Source organism: Podarcis muralis, chromosome 15 (genome assembly GCF_964188315.1).
Source record: "Podarcis muralis chromosome 15, rPodMur119.hap1.1, whole genome shotgun sequence".
Classification (NCBI taxonomy): domain Eukaryota; kingdom Metazoa; phylum Chordata; class Lepidosauria; order Squamata; family Lacertidae; genus Podarcis; species Podarcis muralis.
Genome location: NC_135669.1, coordinates 12387298 through 12407600, shown reverse-complemented (window position 1 = coordinate 12407600; position 20303 = coordinate 12387298). Strand labels below are relative to the sequence as shown.

Genomic DNA, 20303 nt, shown 5'->3' with positions numbered 1-20303 from the left:
TAACAGGAAGGATTCGAAACCTGCGGGATCAGAGATTCTTAGAAGACTGGAATAAATATATGAACTGTTTGAAAAGTAATTGTGATGAACAGATTACGCTAGTAGGACTGCAAGAAGTTTTGTAAGGTGGATTATTTGAAATATTGCAAGAAAGACTATGAAGAGAACTAGGGCACAAGGAGAAGGGGACGACAGAGGACAAGATGGTTGGACAGTGTTCTTGAAGCCACAAACATGAGCCTGACCAAACTGCGGGAGGCAGTGGAAGACAGAAGTGCCTGGCGTGCTCTGGTCCATGGGGTCACAAAGAGTCGGACACGACTAAACGACTAAACAACAACAAAATGTAATATAGAAATTAAGAAATGCAGAATAAGTCATAAAGAACGGAAAATCATCAGAGCTGTTGACGGAAGTCTAAAAACATTGTGTAAGATGAGAAGTTATGTTGTATGACTCTTGGAACTGATAGGTTAAAAATTCAATAAAAATGTATATTTTAAAAAGAGAGAAGGAAGGGGAAGAGTTTGTCTCTACTCTCATTTGCTCTTCTGTTTCAGATTGCAGCCTCCAAGGCTACTTTCCCAAATAAATAAATAAAAGACAAAAAACACTTGCCCTTTATCCCCTGCAAGGCAGAAGTGAGTGGCTGGGTTTCTCCCGGCGCTGCTACTGCCATTGCCTTTCCCCTTCCCAGCTCCGGGATGGCGTTCCAGTTCTCAGCCTTCTGCGGATACTTGGCTTCCACCTCATCCACCCAATCTGTGCTCCACTCCCACGCAGGAAGGAGCTGCGATCCGGGAGGCTTCTGCTCAGCTTCCTCTGAGCTCTCCAAGGAAACGTGTGGTTGCAGGAGTCCATTGAGAGGGGGTGCTGAAGGCAAAATATCTGCAAGGGAGAAGAGCAGGCAGGTCACCACCAGTGCAAGGGAAGCAGGGATTTCATATAAAGACCAACCACAGTCACAGAGCAGGAAGGAACCTCCAGGGGTCAACTAAGGACAACCCCTTTGCTAAAGAATCCCTAAAGTCTCCTGCTTGGACTACTGCAATGCGCTCTACGTGGGGCTACCTTTGAAGGTGACCCGGAAACTACAACTAATCCAGAATGCGGCAGCTAGACTGGTGACTGGGAGCGGCCGCCGAGACCATATAACACCGGTCTTGAAAGACCTACGTTGGCTCCCAGTACGTTTCCAAGCACAATTCAGAGTGTTGGTGCTGACCTTTAAAGCCCTAAACGGCCTCGGTCCAGTATATCTGAAGGAGCGTCTCCTCCCCCATCGTTCTGCCCGGACACTGAGGTCCAGCTCCGAGGGCCTTCTGGCGGTTCCCTCACTGCGAGAGGCCAAGTTACAGGGAACCAGGCAGAGGGCCTTCTCGGTAGTGGCACTCGCCCTGTGGAACGCCCTTCCATCAGATGTCAAAGCGATAAACATCTACCTGACATTCAGAAGACATCTGAAGGCAGCCCTGTTCAGGGAAGTTTTTAATATGTGACATTTTAGTGTATCTTTCATCTTTGTTGGAAGCCGCCCAGAGTGGCTGGGGAAACCCAGCCAGATGGGCGGGGTACAAATAATAAATTATTATTATTATTATTACTGGCAGATGGCCTTCCAACCTCTGGTTGGAAACCTCCAATGAAGGAGAGTCCATCTTCTGATTCATTGCAGCGCTTACAGTGTCTGTCCAGGATGTCAGATGGGGCTCTCACCCAGTCGTACCTGGAAATGCCAGTGAAATGCCAGAGGGCCTTCTCGGTAGTGGCGCCCGCCCTGTGGAACGCCCTCCCTTCAGATGTGAAGGAAATAAGCAGCTATCTTATCTTTAAAAGACATCTGAAGGCAGCCCTGTTTAGGGAAGTTTGTAATATTTAATGCTGTACTGTTTTTAACACTCGATTGGAAGCCGCCAAGGGTGGCTGGGGAAACTCAGCCAGATGGGCGGGGTATAAATAAATTATTATTATTATTATTGAATCTGGGACCGCTTACATGCAACGCAGACGCTCTATCCCTGCCCTATGTCCAGAACCACCTCCAGAGGATCCCATTGAACTGCGAAAATAATGACATGATAGCAACCAGATTCAGTTGCCCCGTTCCTTAGTATCGCTCAGACAAGCCCAGAGCAGTTTGTTGGGAGTGCAGAGAAGGGAAAACACCAGAGGTGTTGCAGAAAAGTGTTTGTGTGTGTGTGTGTGTGTGTGTGTGTGTGTGTGTGTGTGTGTGTGTGTGTGTTAATGCTACAGGCAGAAGCAACAACACCACATTTCAGGGTTTTGCATTAATAAAATTGGGAATAACTCTCCACATTCTCTTGGAATCCCTAATGCAATTTCCAATCCCCTCTTTTGCACCTACAAATATGTGATGAAATGGTGGGCCAATAAATCATTTTATTCCCCCTGACTGTGCCTTTGACAAGGGGGTTTAGGAGCGTTCAAGGGTTTGCAACCTGTGCAAGATTGCTGAATATGTTCCAGTTTAGAAGTTTGCTTTTTTTTTTCTTGTAGGGTATGTGTGTTGTGATGAATGCAGGTCTAAGCAGGACAAGGGAAATTAAAATGATCCATGGTCTGGCGCATGAGAATCACTTACAGATTTCTTTTTTAAATTAAGCTGTATATAATTTGTATAAACAAATGAGTGATAAAACAAACAGGCTTTTGGGTGGCTCCTAAGATAAAAGAAAAGAAAAAAGAGGACAAGCAATGGAATCCTATGCACATCTACTCAGAAGTCGATTCTATTTGAGTCCTGTGGAAATTATTCCCAAGTAAACAGGTATAGGATTCCAGCCTAAGTCGGGGCAAAGGGTGTGATAGAGGTTTACAAAATTATACCTGCTGTAAAGAAAGAGAGAACTTTCTATCCCTCAAAGAAAATGAAGCTGTTCAGGGGCATTACAAAGACACGGGTACAACAAATCTGCATAAAACATGCATATGCTGATTTATATGCACTGGCACAAATTTTGGCTGAATTTTGCAGGGGCGAAAACAAACTCTGCCTCTTGCTGAAAGGCCTTACTCTGAGCTATGGGCCGCTGATAGGATTATCTGGGTGCCTTTTGTTAAGTTGTGGGTGAACATATCAGACGACGCAGCGATTCTTCAAACAGCTCTTGTTTATTCAGAGGCCAGCACAGAGCTGAGCTGAAGGGCTCAGTCAGCCTGCTTATATAGAGCTCCAGTACCACGTTACTGTAGCAACTTTCTAAAACTATCCAATCACTGAACGTCACTTTCGATCCTTCATTTGCATAACTATCTACAGTATCCCCCTGCTGGCCCAGGGTGAGAACTTCAGTACATAACACCTTTTAGGCAGATGGGGCCCATAATCTATTGCCACAACTTGCTGTGCATGTGCATTTTACAATGAAAACAAATCCAACATTCACACACAGACATACACATGCAAACACACATTTATTTTCCCCCCTTCTTTGCCCAGCAACTGCACGTACTTACAAGGCCCCGGCTACCACTCAATAGCCAGAGGAACTCCCATCAGTGGACAGCAATGCTCACCTGATCTCCCAACAGCTGAGTCACTACTGCTTATCGGGAGGAAAGGGGGAGAGGCAAGGCAGTAGAGAAGTCAGTGCGGTGCAAAAGCGCTGTGAGAGCTAATTTAGTGTTTCCACCGGGGCATTTGCCCCCATGCTGACCTTCTCCCTTCCAGTAAGCAGCAGGGAGTCAGCTGTTGGAAGCTCAGGTGAGCACTACCATCCCGCCACACCAGCTGCTAGTGGACAGATCTGCACTGATCATTTAAAGCATATTCCATGCACATTTAAAGCATACAACTTCTCCCAAAGAATCCCAGTAGTTTGTTAAGGGTGCTGGGAATTTGCAACTCTGTGAGGGGGAAAACCACAGTTCCCTGATTTCTTTGGGGGACGCCATGAGCTTTAAATGCACACTGGGTGCATTTATTTTCAACTTTTTTGGGGTTTTTTTGTATTTTTAATTTTTTTTATGAACTATCAATTATTTATTGATTAAAAGATTTGCATGTCTATACAAACATTATGTATTATCTCTTAACAGGTAAAAGGAAAAAAGGAAACAAATATATAAAATAGAAAAATTATAAAGAAAAAAAATAAAGAAGTAACAAAGTTAAGAAACAAAGAAATTAAATTAAAAAGAGAGAGAGAAAGTTATTTACATACATTTGCATACATTTGTATGCAAAAGAGGGAATGCATCTCAGAAGCAAAGAGCAGACTCTCCGAGTGTCCCTATTTTCCAGGGACAGCCGCAAATTTACAGAAGCCCTCTCGGTTTTACATAATTTTGTATTTTTATACTATTGTGTCACCGTCCTGGGATCTTATGGAGAAGGAGGAGTAAGAAATGTTACTGATGATGATGGTGATGATATCGATACCTTACATACACAATATCCAGCAAGCCTAAAGCCACAGAATGTGTAGCTGGAGTCTCATTGGCTCTGCACTTTGCAGTGCATTGTAAGCAAAAGTTTTGTTTTTACATTTTAATCACATATATATTTAAAACCTTTTAAAAATGTGGGTTGAGGGAGAAGGGGCAGGAGAACTGAGGCTTGGCAGAAAAGACTTGGGGTCCCCCCCCCCCCGGTCAACCCCCTAACAACACCCCTGCTGCTGCCAGTCTCCCAACTGGCTTGGAATGGATTGTTCTGCGATGCCAAATGCAGAAATCTGGAGGTTGCCCAAAAGGCTTGTCTGGGGTGGAATCTACACACATATTATTTTTATTAAAAAAAATGCTTTATTTCAAAACGTTTTGAAAAATCCATTGAATTTTGCATAGCTCACTGTCGCCATCTAGTGCCACATTTGCATACTGCACATTGCAACATGTTAATTGCTGCTGTGTAGGTGATTCCAAGGTCAAACACACTAAGCCTTACCTGACCTCGCAATGGAGGCCTGCATGGGAGGTGAGGACAAAAGCTGGAAGAGTTTCAAAGGCATCAGTTAGGAAGGAGCGAAACCAATCCTCCCTCTGCCTTTGAGGGGAAGGGGAAGGGGAGCTGCCTGCTGGCCAGTTGCTCAGGGATTTTCAGCCTATTTGTGCCCGGAAGCTCTTTCCCCCTCCTGCCTCCCCTGGCCTCCCCTCTTTTTCGCTTGCTCCATCAATCTTGTCATTTACGGCCCTCAAAGTTTGCAATACGGGGAGAAGAACTTGAAACAAAAGCCTCGTTCTAACAGCAAGGGAAAATTACTGCCGCGATAAATCAAACCGCACTTCCCAGGCCGTCTGCCTTATTATGAGGAACAGAGATTGAATGGAAGGGCCCACAACCTGAGCAGGAGATACCGAATAAATCAACAGGGCTGTCGGCTGCACCGGAGAGGCTAGATCACACCCTGCGTGCAACTGAACTCCACTGTCCCAGAGGGCGTCTCCAAGGGGGGCAAGGCTCTGCTCACACACATTGTAGAGTCGGCTGTCAGTTGACTGGGCAGAACCAGGGTGAGGAGGCTCCCTAGGTTGGTTAAAGGTAAAGGGACCCCTGACCATTAGGTCCAGTCGTGACCGACTCTGGGGTTGCGGCGCTCATCTCGCTTTACTGGCAGAGGGAGCCAGCATACAGCTTCCGGGTCATGTGGCCAGCATGACTAAGCCACTTCTGGCGAAACAGAGCAGCGCACAGAAACGCCGTTTACCTTCCTGGCAGAGCTGTACCTATTTATCTACTTACACTTTGATGTGCTTTCGAACTGCTAGGTTGGAAAGAACTTTTCCCCATAATGAGGCACAATTAATATCCTTTTAAAAGCAGCAGCAGCAACAAGCATTTTTCCTCCTCCACAGATTCATTTTGCTCTGTGTTTCAATCTGTATCCCTAAACTACAGCACAAGCCTATGCATATCTAGTCAGAAGTAAGTCCCGCTGAGTTCAGTGAGATTTACTTGCAGGAAGGTAGGTGTAGGATTGCAGCCTTTGCTGGGTGTCCCCCCCCCCCACCAAAACCACAATTCTCTTTATGTACAGATAAACAAAGAATCAAATAAAACTGAATACATATAATCAGTAGAACTAATACATAATTATACTCCATAAAATGGATGCTATCCACCAAATATTTTATGGCCTCTAGCCCTCATATTTTGCTTTAGCATTATATTCACATCAGAGCAGCTGGAGAAGGAGGAAGCTGAAACATTTTGCTATAAAAAATTAATTTGTTTTCTTAGTCCTTGGACTAAATATATGTTTTTAGTGATTAACTGCACCCTACCAGGATCCAGAGCTAACTTGTCTAAAATGCTGTACCGAATGTTAAAAATAGTTTCTCCCTCTGTGTGTGTGACTGTGCACGTGTGGGGAGATGATAGATAGATAGATAGATAGATAGATAGATAGATAGATAGATGATAGATAGATAGATAGATAGAGAGATAGATAGATAGAGAGATAGATAGATAGATAGATAGATAGATAGATGATAGATAGATGATAGATAGATAGATAGATAATAGATAGATAGATCTGAGAGACACTCACACCTATTTCTATCTTGTCATAATCTCACTTTCTGTTTTACAGTGATCCCAATAATTCCTATCTTACTTATTACTCCAAAATGCAATAAAAATGAACCACTCCTCAATAAAATTTTCTCTCCCCATCTGCCTTAATTATATTTTTTTAACAAGCTGCCATTTTGTTAAAATCTGCTCTGCTCTGATTTGATTCCTATATTGCTTATCCGCTTGTGAATTCATTTTTATTTTTATTTTGTTGATGGACTCGGCTGGTGCTGGACGCATTGGGCACCTTTTATGGAAAGGCCTGAAAATAACAAGCAAATAAATAAATAAGCAGAAGGGCACCAGTTATTTGCTACAAGGAAGGGAAGCAGTGGTGTGCGGTCAGTGGACTAGGGGGACTAGGCTAGTCTCTTAAATGTTCTTGGTAAATTAGAGTATTAAAATATTAAAGCCTGGCGCCTCCTTCCCAAAGTCCGGGAAGTTTCTGCCAGGCTTAGGGAGGGAAGCACAGCCCCACATCGCCCTTGCAAGCCTCTGGCCCTAACTGTTCCCCTATGAACATTTTCACCAGGAAAGGATGCTGTTACCTGTCAACGCCTTGTCAATGTCCTTCTGGGTCAGCCCAAAGCAGAAGCTGTCCACCGCCACGGCCAGAGCTTGGGCAAAACTGGCGTCAACAAGGAAGGAGCCGTCGGTGGAACTGACCAGGCTGCAGCGGGTGCTGGTGCCGTTGTCCTCCGAGACAGATCCCCACCCGTTGAGCAGGGAGCCCCCCAGCGAGGCGTCGTCCTCACTCAGGCTGGACGAAGGGGTCCAGCAGAAACTGCGGAAGAACTTTGTGGAACGGCAGCCACCTTCCTCCTCCATGTTGGGGTCGTCGTCGTCATCCACGGCACTGTTCTCTAGCAGCTCGGACGCCAACGGACCACAGATGTAGCCATAGGTATGGGGTGGGGAGAAGACCCGCGGAGGAGCAGAAACGCCATCGCTCTGTTGCCTTAGGAGAAAGGCAATAAAAGTAGGCAATTAAAGCCATGTCCAACAAGGAGAAATGAGCAACATTGGTTCAACAACATCAGTAGATGTGTGGCATTCAATACACATTAGCATTTCTTAAACAGGACAAGAACGGGGACACAAGAGTCCTTTGAAATCCGCACTTCTCCGAATTTTGCTGTGCAGACCTCCAGTCAAGTAATGTCTATAAAAATGCATACGTTGAAATACCATGAGCCTAAAAAGTCACATGTTGGTGAAAATGGCTCCCCGTCTATGGAATACTCTCTCCAGGGAAGTTCGTCTGGCACCTTCATTATACACGTTTAGGCGCCAGGCAGAAACATTCCTTTTTAACCAGGCCTTTGGTTGATCTTATTGACATCCAACACCCTTTTAGAATGTGGCTCTTTGGGGTTTTTTGGTTTTTTTAAAAAATGGGTTATTGTTTTTGGTTTGATTTTATATGTTGTGATCTTGTTTGTGAACCACCCTGAGACTCCGGGTATAGGGCAGTGAATATTGAATATTGATTGAATGAATGAATGAATGAATGAATAAAATAACACAAAAATGCACTTCATTAGGGGAAACATCTTTGCACAAAATGCATATATTAGGCAAAGTTGCAAACAAGCATGCCAAATTACAGAAATGCGCACCCAAAATAGTGGTGCATTTGCATCGGGAAATGCAGAGAACTAAACTGAAGGTTGGAAAAAGATTGGAAGACTTGAAGACATAGAGAAGCAAAAGGTGACGGATTTGCCCATCCCTGCTAAGAGGGCTGATGGTCACCCTCCTTGGAGGACTTCAAGCTGAGGTCAGATAGCCATTGGTTGGGGATGCTCTAGCACTGGACTGCCTGCTTCTTGAGGGAGGTTGGACTGGACCTCTCCACCTCTATGGTTCAAGGATGCTATGAGCCATCTCTGATATAGACTAAAAAAAAAAAAAAAGCCCCATATGCTTTAGGCTCTGGGAAGTGGCGATCCACTGTGGCCTTAGGTCTCAGTCTCATGCAGTCTCATTTCAGCAATCGGGTGGTACAGAGAGAAAGAGAGAGGAAAACAGAGAGAGGGAGAGGGGAGCTATACAGTCCTGCAATGCTGCAAACTCTGCCACGTTTGGTTCTGGTTCTGCCCTCCACCACTCGCCATCAGTTGCAGCCCCAAATGGACATCTCCCATGGCTCAACAGACCCTTCCTAACCCTTGCAGGATGCTCCAACCTTTCATCATTTTGGTCACCGTTTCCCAGGCATGTTTCTATGGGGCATTCCATCCTGCCAGCAGCCTCCCACCCAAGAAATGACCCAACTGAGGTCTTCTTAAGCTCTGGCAGTGTCGCAACATCCAGAATTCTCCAAGTGTTACCCGTGTCCATCTGCCTGCATTATTCGCTTAAGTGCCCTTCCTTTATTTTATTTTTTGCTAAACCCGCACAAAATCCCTGACAGAGGCAAATTGCCCATGCTGGAGCTCTGCCAAGGATCGCTTTGGTATTTGGGATGGAGTGGAATGATGCTGTTCATCTTTTAAAGAGCATTCGGGGGGGGGGGCAGCTGAAACTGCCAGAAAAGGAAACCAGCAATCCAGAGGTTTTGATTTAATTAGCAACTTGTTCATGCGACTCTTCATTTCAGGGATACATCGTCCCGGTTAAATTACAAGGTAAATCTCAGCAAAGAACTCTTGAAGAAGGCGAGTGCTATTCCCGGCACGGGCTTGTTTCTGTCAACTCCAACCCAACCACTGGCACATTGCTCAGCTTTTCTGTTCTTCGGTCTATTACATTCCACAGTTGCCCTGTTTATCCTTGCAATGAATTCTTCTGCATTTGGGATGAGCAAATCAGTCGTTTTTTGTTTCTGGCTGGTTCCAATCTGAAGTTCAGTTCTCAAGATTTCCACATCAGTTTGTGATTTATTTATTTTTAAGCCTTCATGAAAATTCATCAGCAATTTCGCATCATATACACATTTTTGCAAAGCAGTCCGCTGCCCCCCACCACATAGAATACATTTCTATGGCTAGCTTGTTCTGGTCCATGCATTTCTGTACACATTACCTGTGAATTAAATTACTTCCATTACCTGTGAATTAAGTTACTGGCCACAGCCCAATATACCTGAAGGAGCGTCTCCACCCCCATCATTCAGCCCAGACACTGAGGTCCAGCACTGAGGGCCTTCTGGTGGTTCCCTCACTGCGAGAAGTGAGGTCACAGGGAACCAGGCAGAGGGCCTTCTTGGTGGTGGTGCCTGCCCTGTGGAACGCCCTCCCCTCAGAGGTCAAGGAACTATCTGACTTTTAGAAGACATCTGAAGGCAACCCTGTTTAGGGAAGTTTTTAATGTTTGATGTTTTATCATGTTTTTAATATTCTGTTGGGAGCTGCCCAGAGTGACTGGGGAAGCCTGGCCAGATGGGTGGGGCATATATTATTATTATTATTATTATTATTATTATTATTATTATTACTATTATTATCTTTAAATGTGAACTGAATGCCCATTCCTATATGACACACACACCAAGCCCCAGCAGGGCACTTAGATAATTTTAGACTCTGCACTTAAATAATTTTATTGGGAGGGGAGTGTTCTTTAGGTGGGGGAACCTCCTCCTCACAGGCGTATTGGTGTGGTGTAGTGGTTAAGAGCAGTGGACTCGTAATCTGGTGAACCTGGTTCGCATCCCCGCTCCTCCACATGCAGCTGCTGGGTGACCTTGGGCTAGTCACACTTCTCTGAAGTCTCTCAGCCTCACTCACCTCACAGAGTGTTTGTTGTGGGGGAGGAAGGGAAAGGAAAATGTTAGCCGCTTTGAGACTCCTTCGGGTAGTGATAAAGTGGGATGTGAAATCCAAACTCCTCCTCCTCCTCCTCCTCCTCCTCCTCCTCCTCCTCCTCCTCCTCTTCTTCTTGAAGCCCACAAGTACACCTCCTGTGGCCTGCAAGACCATTTTGGCCTTTACGGTGTGGGTGGTCATGTGAACAACTTTGCTCACTTCAAAACATGGAAAGCCAGTCTTGGCTGCTGTTAAAGGACTGCCCTGCTCATTCCGCTGAGTGGAGCCCTGGACGTCTGCCCCAAAGTCCTGCCCTGAAGGCACAACTGCACAGCCCTGAAAGCTGCCAACCGTCAGCTCTACTAATGCCTCTCAGAAAATCCCAGCTGAAAGCGGATTTGTCAGCTGTTGATGGAGGGTTTTATTGCCAGCTTGCCGGTGGATCCTGGTGACATTCCAGGGGAGCATTCATGTGGCTACGGTGCTCAACCCTTTAGATATGGCTTGTATAAAGATGTATGTGTTCGTAACTGCAGGTTTCTTGTCCCTCCATAACCACCGTGCCATTCCGAGCCTTTCCCAAGGGGCTGGAAAACATTTTGCAGTCAGCCCTGAATGCAACTGACTTAGCATCAAAAGCTGTGGTCAGGCCACATCCTGCCCTAAGGCCCAGAGGCCTCGGAGACAGCAGCCTAGCATGAAAAGGAGGGAGAGGCAAATTGCTCTGTGAAACCCACCACATATTCAGGCATGCCGGGTTGGGGCTCCTCTTCAGAATGAAGGGGATCGGCAGGATAGGGCAGAGGGAACCAAAGGCAGCTGATCCTGCCTACGCCAGTTCTTGGAGCCCTGAAATGAATTGCACGAAAAGCCCCACAAGATTGGGGAGTTTATCACACAGAGAGCCTAACTGCAAGTTAGCAATTGTATTGAAGATTTCCCTGCTCAAAATAAGTACAGTGGTACCTCAGGTTAAGAACTTAATTCATTCCGGAGGTCCGTTCTTAACCTGAAACTGTTCTTAACCTGAGGTTACTTTAGCTAATGGGGCCTCCTGCTGCTGCCACCACGCCGCCGCCACACAATTTCTGTTCTCATTCTGAAGCAAAGTTCTTAACCTGAGGTACTATTTATGGGTTAGCGGAGTCTGTAACCTGAAGCATCTGTAACCTGAAGCATCTGTAACCTGAAGCATCTGTAACCCAAGGTACCACTGTATCAGGTGCTGTGTTAGAGGAGAGGGGGGAGTGTCTCACTGGCAACAACGGGAGATTATTTCTGAATGCTAATTTCCATGGCAAGGGGGATTTTTTACCAAGATGTCAGCTGGGGAGGGAAGCCGTGAGCTAGTGCTGTGCTGAATCCCACACATCCCATTTTTTTAAAAAAAGTGAATCATGGGGAGAACGGAACGTCTCCATTTCTCTTTCCCCCTTCCACCCACTGTTTTCCTTCCTTCCTTAGGGTTCTCACATTATCGCAATAAAACAGTGCAGACCCTTCTTTCCTTCCCTGCCCTCTCCCCTGGCTCCCCTCCCTCTGTTCTCATTCCCTGTTTGTTGTTGTCGCTGCTGCATTTTCATTTCTGATGTTCAGTCGTGAGCATGTTCTGGAGTGCCCAGGCTCACGGGCTCAGATAAGGGATAAATGAGTGTCAATGTGTTGCTTGGCTCTGAGATTAACAACTGTTAGGGTGCAGAGGTTTCCGTCTCTGCATTGTGCCTCCCACTTTTTCCAGTTGTGGTGTTATCCAACCAAGCAAAAAGACTCAGGAAGGGGCAGAGCAGGACTGGGAAAATGGGTGTGTGGCCTGTAGGGGGGGGGGAGTCCCGTGAGTCAGATAAAGAGGTCTGGAAAGCCTCATTTGGGCTTCAGACCTGAGTTTCTCCGCTATAGTTCAACAGCAGAAAATATGTTGTACACACAAATGATCTCAGGTTCAATGTCCTACTTGAGAGACTCAGACAGCAGACTGGGCAAGACTCTGGAGATGTGCTCCCAGGCAGGCAATGGAGAATGGGCCAAAGATTTGACCACGTATAAGGCAACTTCTTAGGGATGTGGGTGGCACTGTGGTCTAAACCACTGAGCCTAGGGCTTGTTGATCGGAAGGTCAGCAGTTCGAATCGTCATGACGGGGTGATCTCCCGTTGCTCAGTCCCTGCTCCTGCCAACCTAGCAGTTCGAAAGCATGTCAAAGTGCAAGTAGATAAATAGGTACCACTCCAGCGGGAAGGTAAGCAGTGTTTTTGTTCACCAGAAGCAGCTTAGCCATGCTGGCCACATGACCCGGAAGCTGTATGCAGGCTCCCTCAGCGATTAAAGCGAGATGAGCACCGCAACCCCAGAGTCGGTCACGACTGGACCTAATGGTCAGGGGTCCCTTTACCTTTACCTTTAAGGCAACTTCTTAGGGATGTGGGTGACATTGTGGTCTAAACCACTGAGCCTAGGGCTTGCCAATCGGAAGGTCTGCAGTTCGAATCCCCGCAACGGGGTGAGCACCTGTTGCTCAGTCCCAGCTCCTGCCAACCTACCAGTTCAAAAGCACGTCAGAGTGCAAGTAGATAAATAGGTCAGGAAGGTAAACGCCATTTTCGTGCGCTGCTCTGGTTCGCCAGAAGCGGCTTAGTCATTCTGGCCACATGACCCGGAAGCTGTACGCCGGCTCCCTCGGCCAATAAAGCGAGATGAGCGCCGCAACCGTGACTGGACTTAACTGTCAGAGATCCTTTACCTTTAAGGCAACTTCTTACACTTTGCACTACAACAACACTAGACTCTCTGTCATACCAGGGAAGCAGACTGTATACCCGATTCCCCGCCCCTGAAGAGGAGATGTGGCTTGCAGCAGTGAGGCCAGGCAGCTGGCAAGCCAGCCCGGCTGAGGCTTGTTAAACATGTCTTAAGCTGGCAGGCAGTTGTCCCGCCTAGGCTCCAAATGGAGCTGTAATTATCTGAGTGGGATCAATGAGCTTCCCGTAAAATCAGCAACTCCACGTCCCAGCCCCAATTACAAAAGTGTAAGGAGTCGGTCTTGCGGGGAGAGCCGTCCCCAAACTGCAGAGGCAGCAGTTACAGCGCATTAGCTAATTGCAGCCAGCGAGGCTTCGGCTGGCAGAAGGATGGGGCTGGAGGCTTCCTGTAAAGTGCAGTTCCCACAAGACCAGGGTGGGGAAAGGGGCCGCACACCCAGGAGGTCCTTCAACCCGCCCTGGGGCAAGGGGGAGAGCAGAGCCAGCTTGGGCTGCGTGACACAGACCTTCACATTGTGAACCAAAGGCATCAAAGCAAATCAGGGAGCGAGAGCGGCTAGTGCATTCATCATATCTGGATGTTGTGCCAAGCAGTGCAATGGGGTAGTAACCCTGCACAGGGCCAGCACACCTCTGTAGAACTTGGGGAGAGAATTTCTTAGGGGGTTGTACCAAGTGCAGGAACCAGTGTGGACAGGCAAAGTTAGTTCCTGTGACTGCTGAATACCCAGGTATTTGGTTAAATTGCAAACTTCAGTTATTTGGTTTGTCTTATAGTGGAACTATTGATTTGCTGTTATTTTCTGGACCTGTTTTTTTGTTTTGTTTTTTTAAAGGATTTTGTATTTTTGTCTGCTCCCGTATAACCTTATTGCTTTGTTCCATTGTTGCCCACGCTGGGATAAAAAATTCTCAATGAAGAGTGGGTTAAAAATACTTCATATGAATAACAATAAATAAAAATATAGTTTTGTGTTTTTGGTCTCCCATCATCAAAGGATGGATGAAATAGGCAATGGATTTTGCCCTAAGAAAGCATTTATCTGCCCAAGTCATTTATGGCAAAGTTCTTCAAGGCTCTGCCATGAATTGGATATTCAAATTCCTCCCCCACCTCCTCCAGATACTGTTCCAAAGAGGAACTTGTGCACATCCCATGCAGAGAGATGCACAAGTCTCTTCCATGTCAGAAGAACATTTGTGCATTGTGGAACTGAGATTTTCTCCTTTGCAGAAAAGCACATGTAGCATACATGAACCACCTTTACATGTTTTCAGGGAATGTGCAGGAGGCCACCTCCCTGGAGCTATTAGGCTTGGCTGGAAGACAGAACAGAAACCAACACAGAAGCTGATTGAAACAATTCAGGACGCAGAGGTAAGACAGCATATTTGTGCAATAATCCAAGCACTGTGGTTTGTATTCGGGTTTCATAGACACTGTGCTTTCTTTGAAGGGAAGAGGAGAGAGGAAGAGAAAGAAGAAAAGCAGCAAACCCATCCCTGAACTTTTCTTCCAGTTTTGCTGCTCTTCTAAAATCATCCCCCTGGTTTCAGGTTCCATTTTTGCCCTTCTTGCCACTCTAAAAGTTCAGGATTTCAAATTTTCGGGCCCTAAAGCGGTTCTCAAACTTTTTTCTCTGGGCCACACTTCCAGAATAAAAGTGTGCTCATGCCACACCAATTCTTTTTTATATAAGAAATACACTGGAAAACAAAAATAAACAACTCCTAGCAATGCTTGATTCATAACATAGAACAGAAGTACTTCATAATCTGATCATGGGACCTCAAGAAAGTATAAAGCAACGCAGCTACATAAGAACACAAATCATTCCCTTACACTTGATGTTCTTGCTCTCGTTTTGAAAAGGTATTTATGCATATTCTGCAATATATACTGAAATGTTCAAATGTTTCTTTGAATTTCCTTGAGCCTTCCCATCACAATTGCCATCCTCTCCCGCCATAACAATGTTGTGCACCACACACTTTGAGAACCATTGCCCTGGAGAGATCACTGGAGACTTAAGGTGTCTGTATAATTTTTGCCTTGCTTAAAATGTGCAAACAAATTGTAAGTGGAGACAAACAGCAGGCGCTGATACAAGGCAGAAGATACCCAAGCAAGCAATTGGACCAACTCCTCAAGATTGCACCCCTCGTTTCAGCTGCCTCTGGGTAACACTCTCATCTCTTCCTCCTTCACATTCCAACTGCAAAACTGTGAACTGCAGCTTCTTACATACATAACACACCCACCCTCTTCCATTAGCAGCAGGTGTGTCACCTTCTCTGAGCTCTGCTGGGTGTCTCATTCAAAAACAGAGCTATCCCAAAGTATCAGGGACCATCTCTGAACCATTAGCTCCCATTCTGGTCTATTAATGCTGGTTAACCCACGTAACCAATGATAGCCAAAGTCACCATTGCACCATCATTGCCATCATCCTTGTGCTCTGTTTGCGTCCTTCCCAAAGACTTCTGGCAGAGCACTGTGCGAGACAAACTGCTGAATTAGACTGACCTTTGCTCTGATCCAGAACAGAAAAACTGGCTTAATTGGACATTAGAGCAGGCAAGTTATGCATCCCGAAATCTGATTATGGACATACTATTTCAAAGTGGAGCAGAGAGGTCAACTCTTTAACAGCTCAAACAGCTAATGTAAGTAAAAGAATAAGCCTTTCAAAGTTATTAGCACACAGAGGACCAACAAACAAGAACTATTAACCTTAAAATTGCACCACTAGGCAATAATATATAGTAATAACGTAGCTTTCCTTCTGTTTCCAGTGTTCAGACTCTGAGGGCCATTACTTGGTGCTCAGTTTACCTTCTTGAAAACCACAAGATAATGTGCAAGATTGTAATCTGAAACAATGTTCCTCATAACATGCTTACCATGTTCTCGCCATTCCCTCTCTTTCCAATGTTCAGGGTGTGAGTGCCGTTGCTTCAGTAGCCAAAATGGCAGCACCCACACATGGGAGAAAGGGGTCAGTACTCAGAGGAATCACGAGGTTTGCAGAAGTACAAAAAGTATTTTGAAGAGGAGGCTCTTGGGTGGGGTCCCTTGAAAACAACCCAATGAGGAGACCACTGAATACTAACAGGATATTGGAGCAGGAGATGGAAACCCAAATGGAAAAATGGAGTGGAGTCTCTTGCAACATGGCTATACTGTAGTTCTTTCTAAGAATCCACCGTGCTTCCTGGAGATCAACTCCATCATGTTCACAATAGCTTGGCAGAGCAGCCCGAAGGAAAGGACCGAGAATTAAGAGACAATGACTTACCAAAGGTCAGTGGATTCATCATGCCTGTGGGGGCATTGACACCTTAGTCAATATATTACATTACACTGCATTGGTCAGGGACAATGAGGTCAAGGGAAGGAGCCAACGAGTGATGTCATCAACTGGCAGACTTGGAAATAAATCCCACCCCACCGAAAGCAAGCTTTTGAGTATGTGTGATGAGGACCGGGCTGTTAATTTACCTCTTTGGGGTATTCAGAGAGATGCTTGTGTCTCTTGCAACAGCTAATGTCAGGGTAGGAGGAGCGAACAACGGACTAGGAGCAGAGCCACCATCTACATTGTCCTTGAGAAGCTACATTGTGTGGACTGCGTTGCTCTTACCTTTGATGCTCTGCCTCTTCGCTGAGCTCTAGGTATTCGGCCACCTCCTCAGGGGTCAGAACCGTCTCCCCATCATCATTGAGAGATACAGAGATCGAGGCTGCAGAAAGATGGCTGTAAGGCAGTGTGGGGAAGGTATGGCTTTCTCCCAGGGACTCGCTGGTTGCCGGCAGGGAATCTTTGTCTTGTTCCTGAAGGACCAAGTCCATGGGAGGATCCAGGTAGCAAGTGCAGGTACACCTGTTCAAGTACAAAAATAATAGCAGGTGTGCTATGAGTGTCTCCAACGAAGAACTTTTCTACTGTATCTCTTGTTTTTAGCCTGGTGTAAAAGCCATGGAAAATATCAGAAAACAGCCATCCCTTTGCTGCATTCCCATCATGCCCCAGATGCAGGCTTTGGTGCAAATATATGATTATCTGAAACTGTATATTAGTTCATCTTCATCATTGGTCTGTCTGCAATATAGGTACACTTGGAGGCAAGAGGCTGGAGAAAAAGGTTATTCGGTTGTGCTGCTTAGAGGAATGGTTCCTGGTTGACTCGCTGAAACAACAGAAGTGTCATCCTCCATTCCTGATCCTATTCTAAATCAAGCAGGAGATCACCCTTTCCTGCCCATCACAACAGGGACATGTGAAGGGACAGAGTTGAAGCAACCTTTTGCAGGTGGGTTCAAATTTCTTCTAGCTCTGGTGTCATAAATCTGGTGTTGCACCAAAGGGATATTTGGGACCAGGGACCAGGAGAGAATGGCAGGACTACGTACAGGCAGCATGTTCTGAAGCCTGCCTGAGAAGTTCAGAAAAGATCTGTGAGTTATTTCCCAGGGGAAATCATTGTTTCTCTGGGTTCTTTCCAATCTGCCCAATTTTTACCACTTTATTTGGGCAGAGGTTCTAGATCTGCCTATCTTCAGCAAGGTCACTGCATCATATGCCCTCTTCAGACTATGCCCCCAAACAAAATATGCTGGGTTTGCATGCCAATTCCAACACCAGGAACTAGAAGCAAAATCTTAAATGGCCAGTCAATGTGCCACAATGACATCTCCCTTAGAGCAGATGGCTTCTCAACTGCAGACGTGCCTGGCAAAACCAATAGGTTGGGGAAACATCAGGGGTGGGAAACCTCTAGCCCAGGAGGACAATTCAGCCAAACTATGCCAACCTGCCCTGCAACATCAGGTGTCAGGAGCTGGAATCAAGCATAGGTCAGCAATAAAACAGTAAAGCATCTGATGTCTGTAAAGTTAACTCTTTATTGAAAGAAACAAAAATAGCTCAGATCTAGAGGTCACAGCAACCCTTCCCAGTAGAAGAAGAAGAAGAGTTTGGATTTGATATCCCACCTTTCACTCCCTTTAAGGAGTCTCAAAGTGGCTAACATTCTCCTTTCCCTTCCTCCCCCACAACAAACACTCTGTGAGGTGAGTGGGGCTGAGAGACTTCAAAGAAGTGTGACTGGCCCAAGGTCACCCAGCAGCTGCATGTGGAGGAGCGGAGATGCGAACCCGGTTCCCCAGATTACAAGACTACTGCTCTTAACCACTACACCACACTGGCTCTCAATGAGGCAGCTGCAAGGACTGAAGGTCCCCATCTTCCCACTGCTCTCTAAGGCTCCTCCCCAGGTTCCTTCCCCAGCAGCCTAAAGCCCTGCTGTCTCTCATTGCTCCCCTCTCTTCATTCCTCTCTGTGTTGTAGAAGACCAGGGAGGAGGGAAACTGGTTTCAGCAGGAGCGGGGGACTCCCTGGCTTCTTCAGCAGCCTGCCTCACCTCTGTCTCCTGGCCCCCCTCCTCTCCTGCCTCTGATTCTGGACTGCTCTCTGCCACAGCCTCTTCCTGCTCACTGAACCCTGTTGCCTCTTCAACATATGACACCTCCTCCTTCCAGTCTGCTCCCTCTTCTCCCTCTGATCATGCATCGTCATCCCACTACCAATCCCGTGGTTCTGAGCTTCTTCCCCATGGGGTTCCCTTGGGGGTTCCGCAGCTGGTGCCTCCCACTACTCCTTTACATCCAGCCAGTCCATGAGATCAGATGTGGGGCAGGTAAAGGTCTGGTTCCATCAATGGTGGAGTTGCAGGCACTGCTGCCCCGTGCAGAGGGATTCGGCTGATCATTGGGTCTTGCCAAGTCCCTTGCAAAGAGCTCCATGTGATAGTCGGGTCTCATGGAACATGTTGCAAGGGGCTTTGCAGGGCCCAGCGACCAGCTGACTGCCAGAGTGCCAGGTGTTGTAAAGCTCTTTCCAAAGCATTCTGCAAGGCACTTGCCATCATTGTGGGCACTTGACATCATTGTGATGTCAGACAACTGGTAGATGGGCAGCTTGACCCCTGAGGTGTGTAGAGGATAACAATTTGACCCACCAGTCAGATCCAGGTCCTACCCCTGGGCAACACTGACGGAAGCCCAAAACGTTTGCAGGCAAGTGCTGCCCACCTCTGCCCACATCCCAGTACAGCAGGCTGTTTGCAGTTTGCCCAGCACGCAAAGGCAGGCTATGACTGGGGAGCTCCCTCCTCCTTGGCACAGCGCCAGGTTTCTAAGTGACTCTCCGGGTCGCGTCCATCTCTCACACCTCTGCCAGGATGTTGGAGTGGTTTCAATAAATGAACCGAGCCCATTTCCGTGCAGAGCGCTCCTCCATCACTTACAGAACAATTCCTCAGCCCCGCTCCTACGCCACCCCCGCCTCTGCTCAGCTAGTGACAGCGCTCACGTCTTGCATGTAAATGGATGGAGTCTGCCACCTGCCACCTGCGCTTTGGATCCACTTTCTCCTACTTTGACAAGGTGTGAGACAGGAGGAGGCAGTGAAAAGGGGGAGGGAGGAGGAAATTGCTCAGCCTCTGTACGATGTTCCGAGCTACCACTTGCAAAAGGTGAACTTGCACGCATCTGCATGTCTCTACCACAAATAGGGATGCTGGGAGCATGAAGAATCTGTTGTTTCCCCCCAGTTTCTCTTGGATTCTCCTTTTTCCAATATTAAATTCAGTTTTTCACATTTCTTACATCAGTTTGCAATTTATTTATTTTTAAAGTCCTCGTGAAAATTCATCAGCATTTTGACATTGAGGGGGCTGAAGACACCTCAGCCCTATAGAGTTGGTGCCTATAGATTGGCCACTGTGGGAATAGGATGCTGGACTAGATGGACCTTTGGCCTGATCCAGCAAACCTGGCTGATATGTTATGAGACATACCGGTAGTTTATTTAAACATATATACAGCTTGAGCAACATGTACTGTTTCCCCATCTTATATTTAGGTTAACAGCACCAGAGGGTTCCTGCAGAAGGCAACTCAGCTGTATCTATGTCTCTGCCATTCCTCTCAAAACTGCTGGCTTTCTCCCTTTGATTTCTGCTTGTACACACATCTGGTTCTGCCCCTTCCCTGTCTAGTGAGAAGGAAAAAGAATGAGTCATCTCTACCCTTCATTACACCTTCTTGAATCACCTTTGCTCCCACTGTCACATCACCTGAATATTCCAGGCTTTCAACAGTCTTTCGGTGAGTTTTATGAGATCTGGATTCAGGGCAACCCACATTGACAGCTAGGAGTGAGGGAGGAATTTAACCCAATGGTGAATCTTTCAACT

General features: G+C 46.5%; 1 protein-coding gene across 7 annotated transcripts in view; it reads right to left on the bottom strand.

Moving 5' to 3' along the window:
• ROBO4 (roundabout guidance receptor 4) overlaps nucleotides 1-20303 on the bottom strand; it is a 105780-nt gene that overhangs the window by 12692 nt on the left and 72785 nt on the right. For 6 of the 7 annotated variants that reach the window (XM_028707704.2, XM_028707703.2, XM_028707702.2 and 3 more), the window contains exons 17-19: nucleotides 16688-16927; nucleotides 7087-7496; nucleotides 619-888 (exon numbers count right to left, since the gene is read on the bottom strand). In XM_028707704.2, coding sequence (XP_028563537.2) covers nucleotides 619-888; nucleotides 7087-7496; nucleotides 16688-16927 — 920 coding nt within the window. The remainder of the gene's footprint in view (nucleotides 1-618; nucleotides 889-7086; nucleotides 7497-16687; nucleotides 16928-20303) is intronic. The other variant, XM_077919928.1, reaches the window with a different exon arrangement.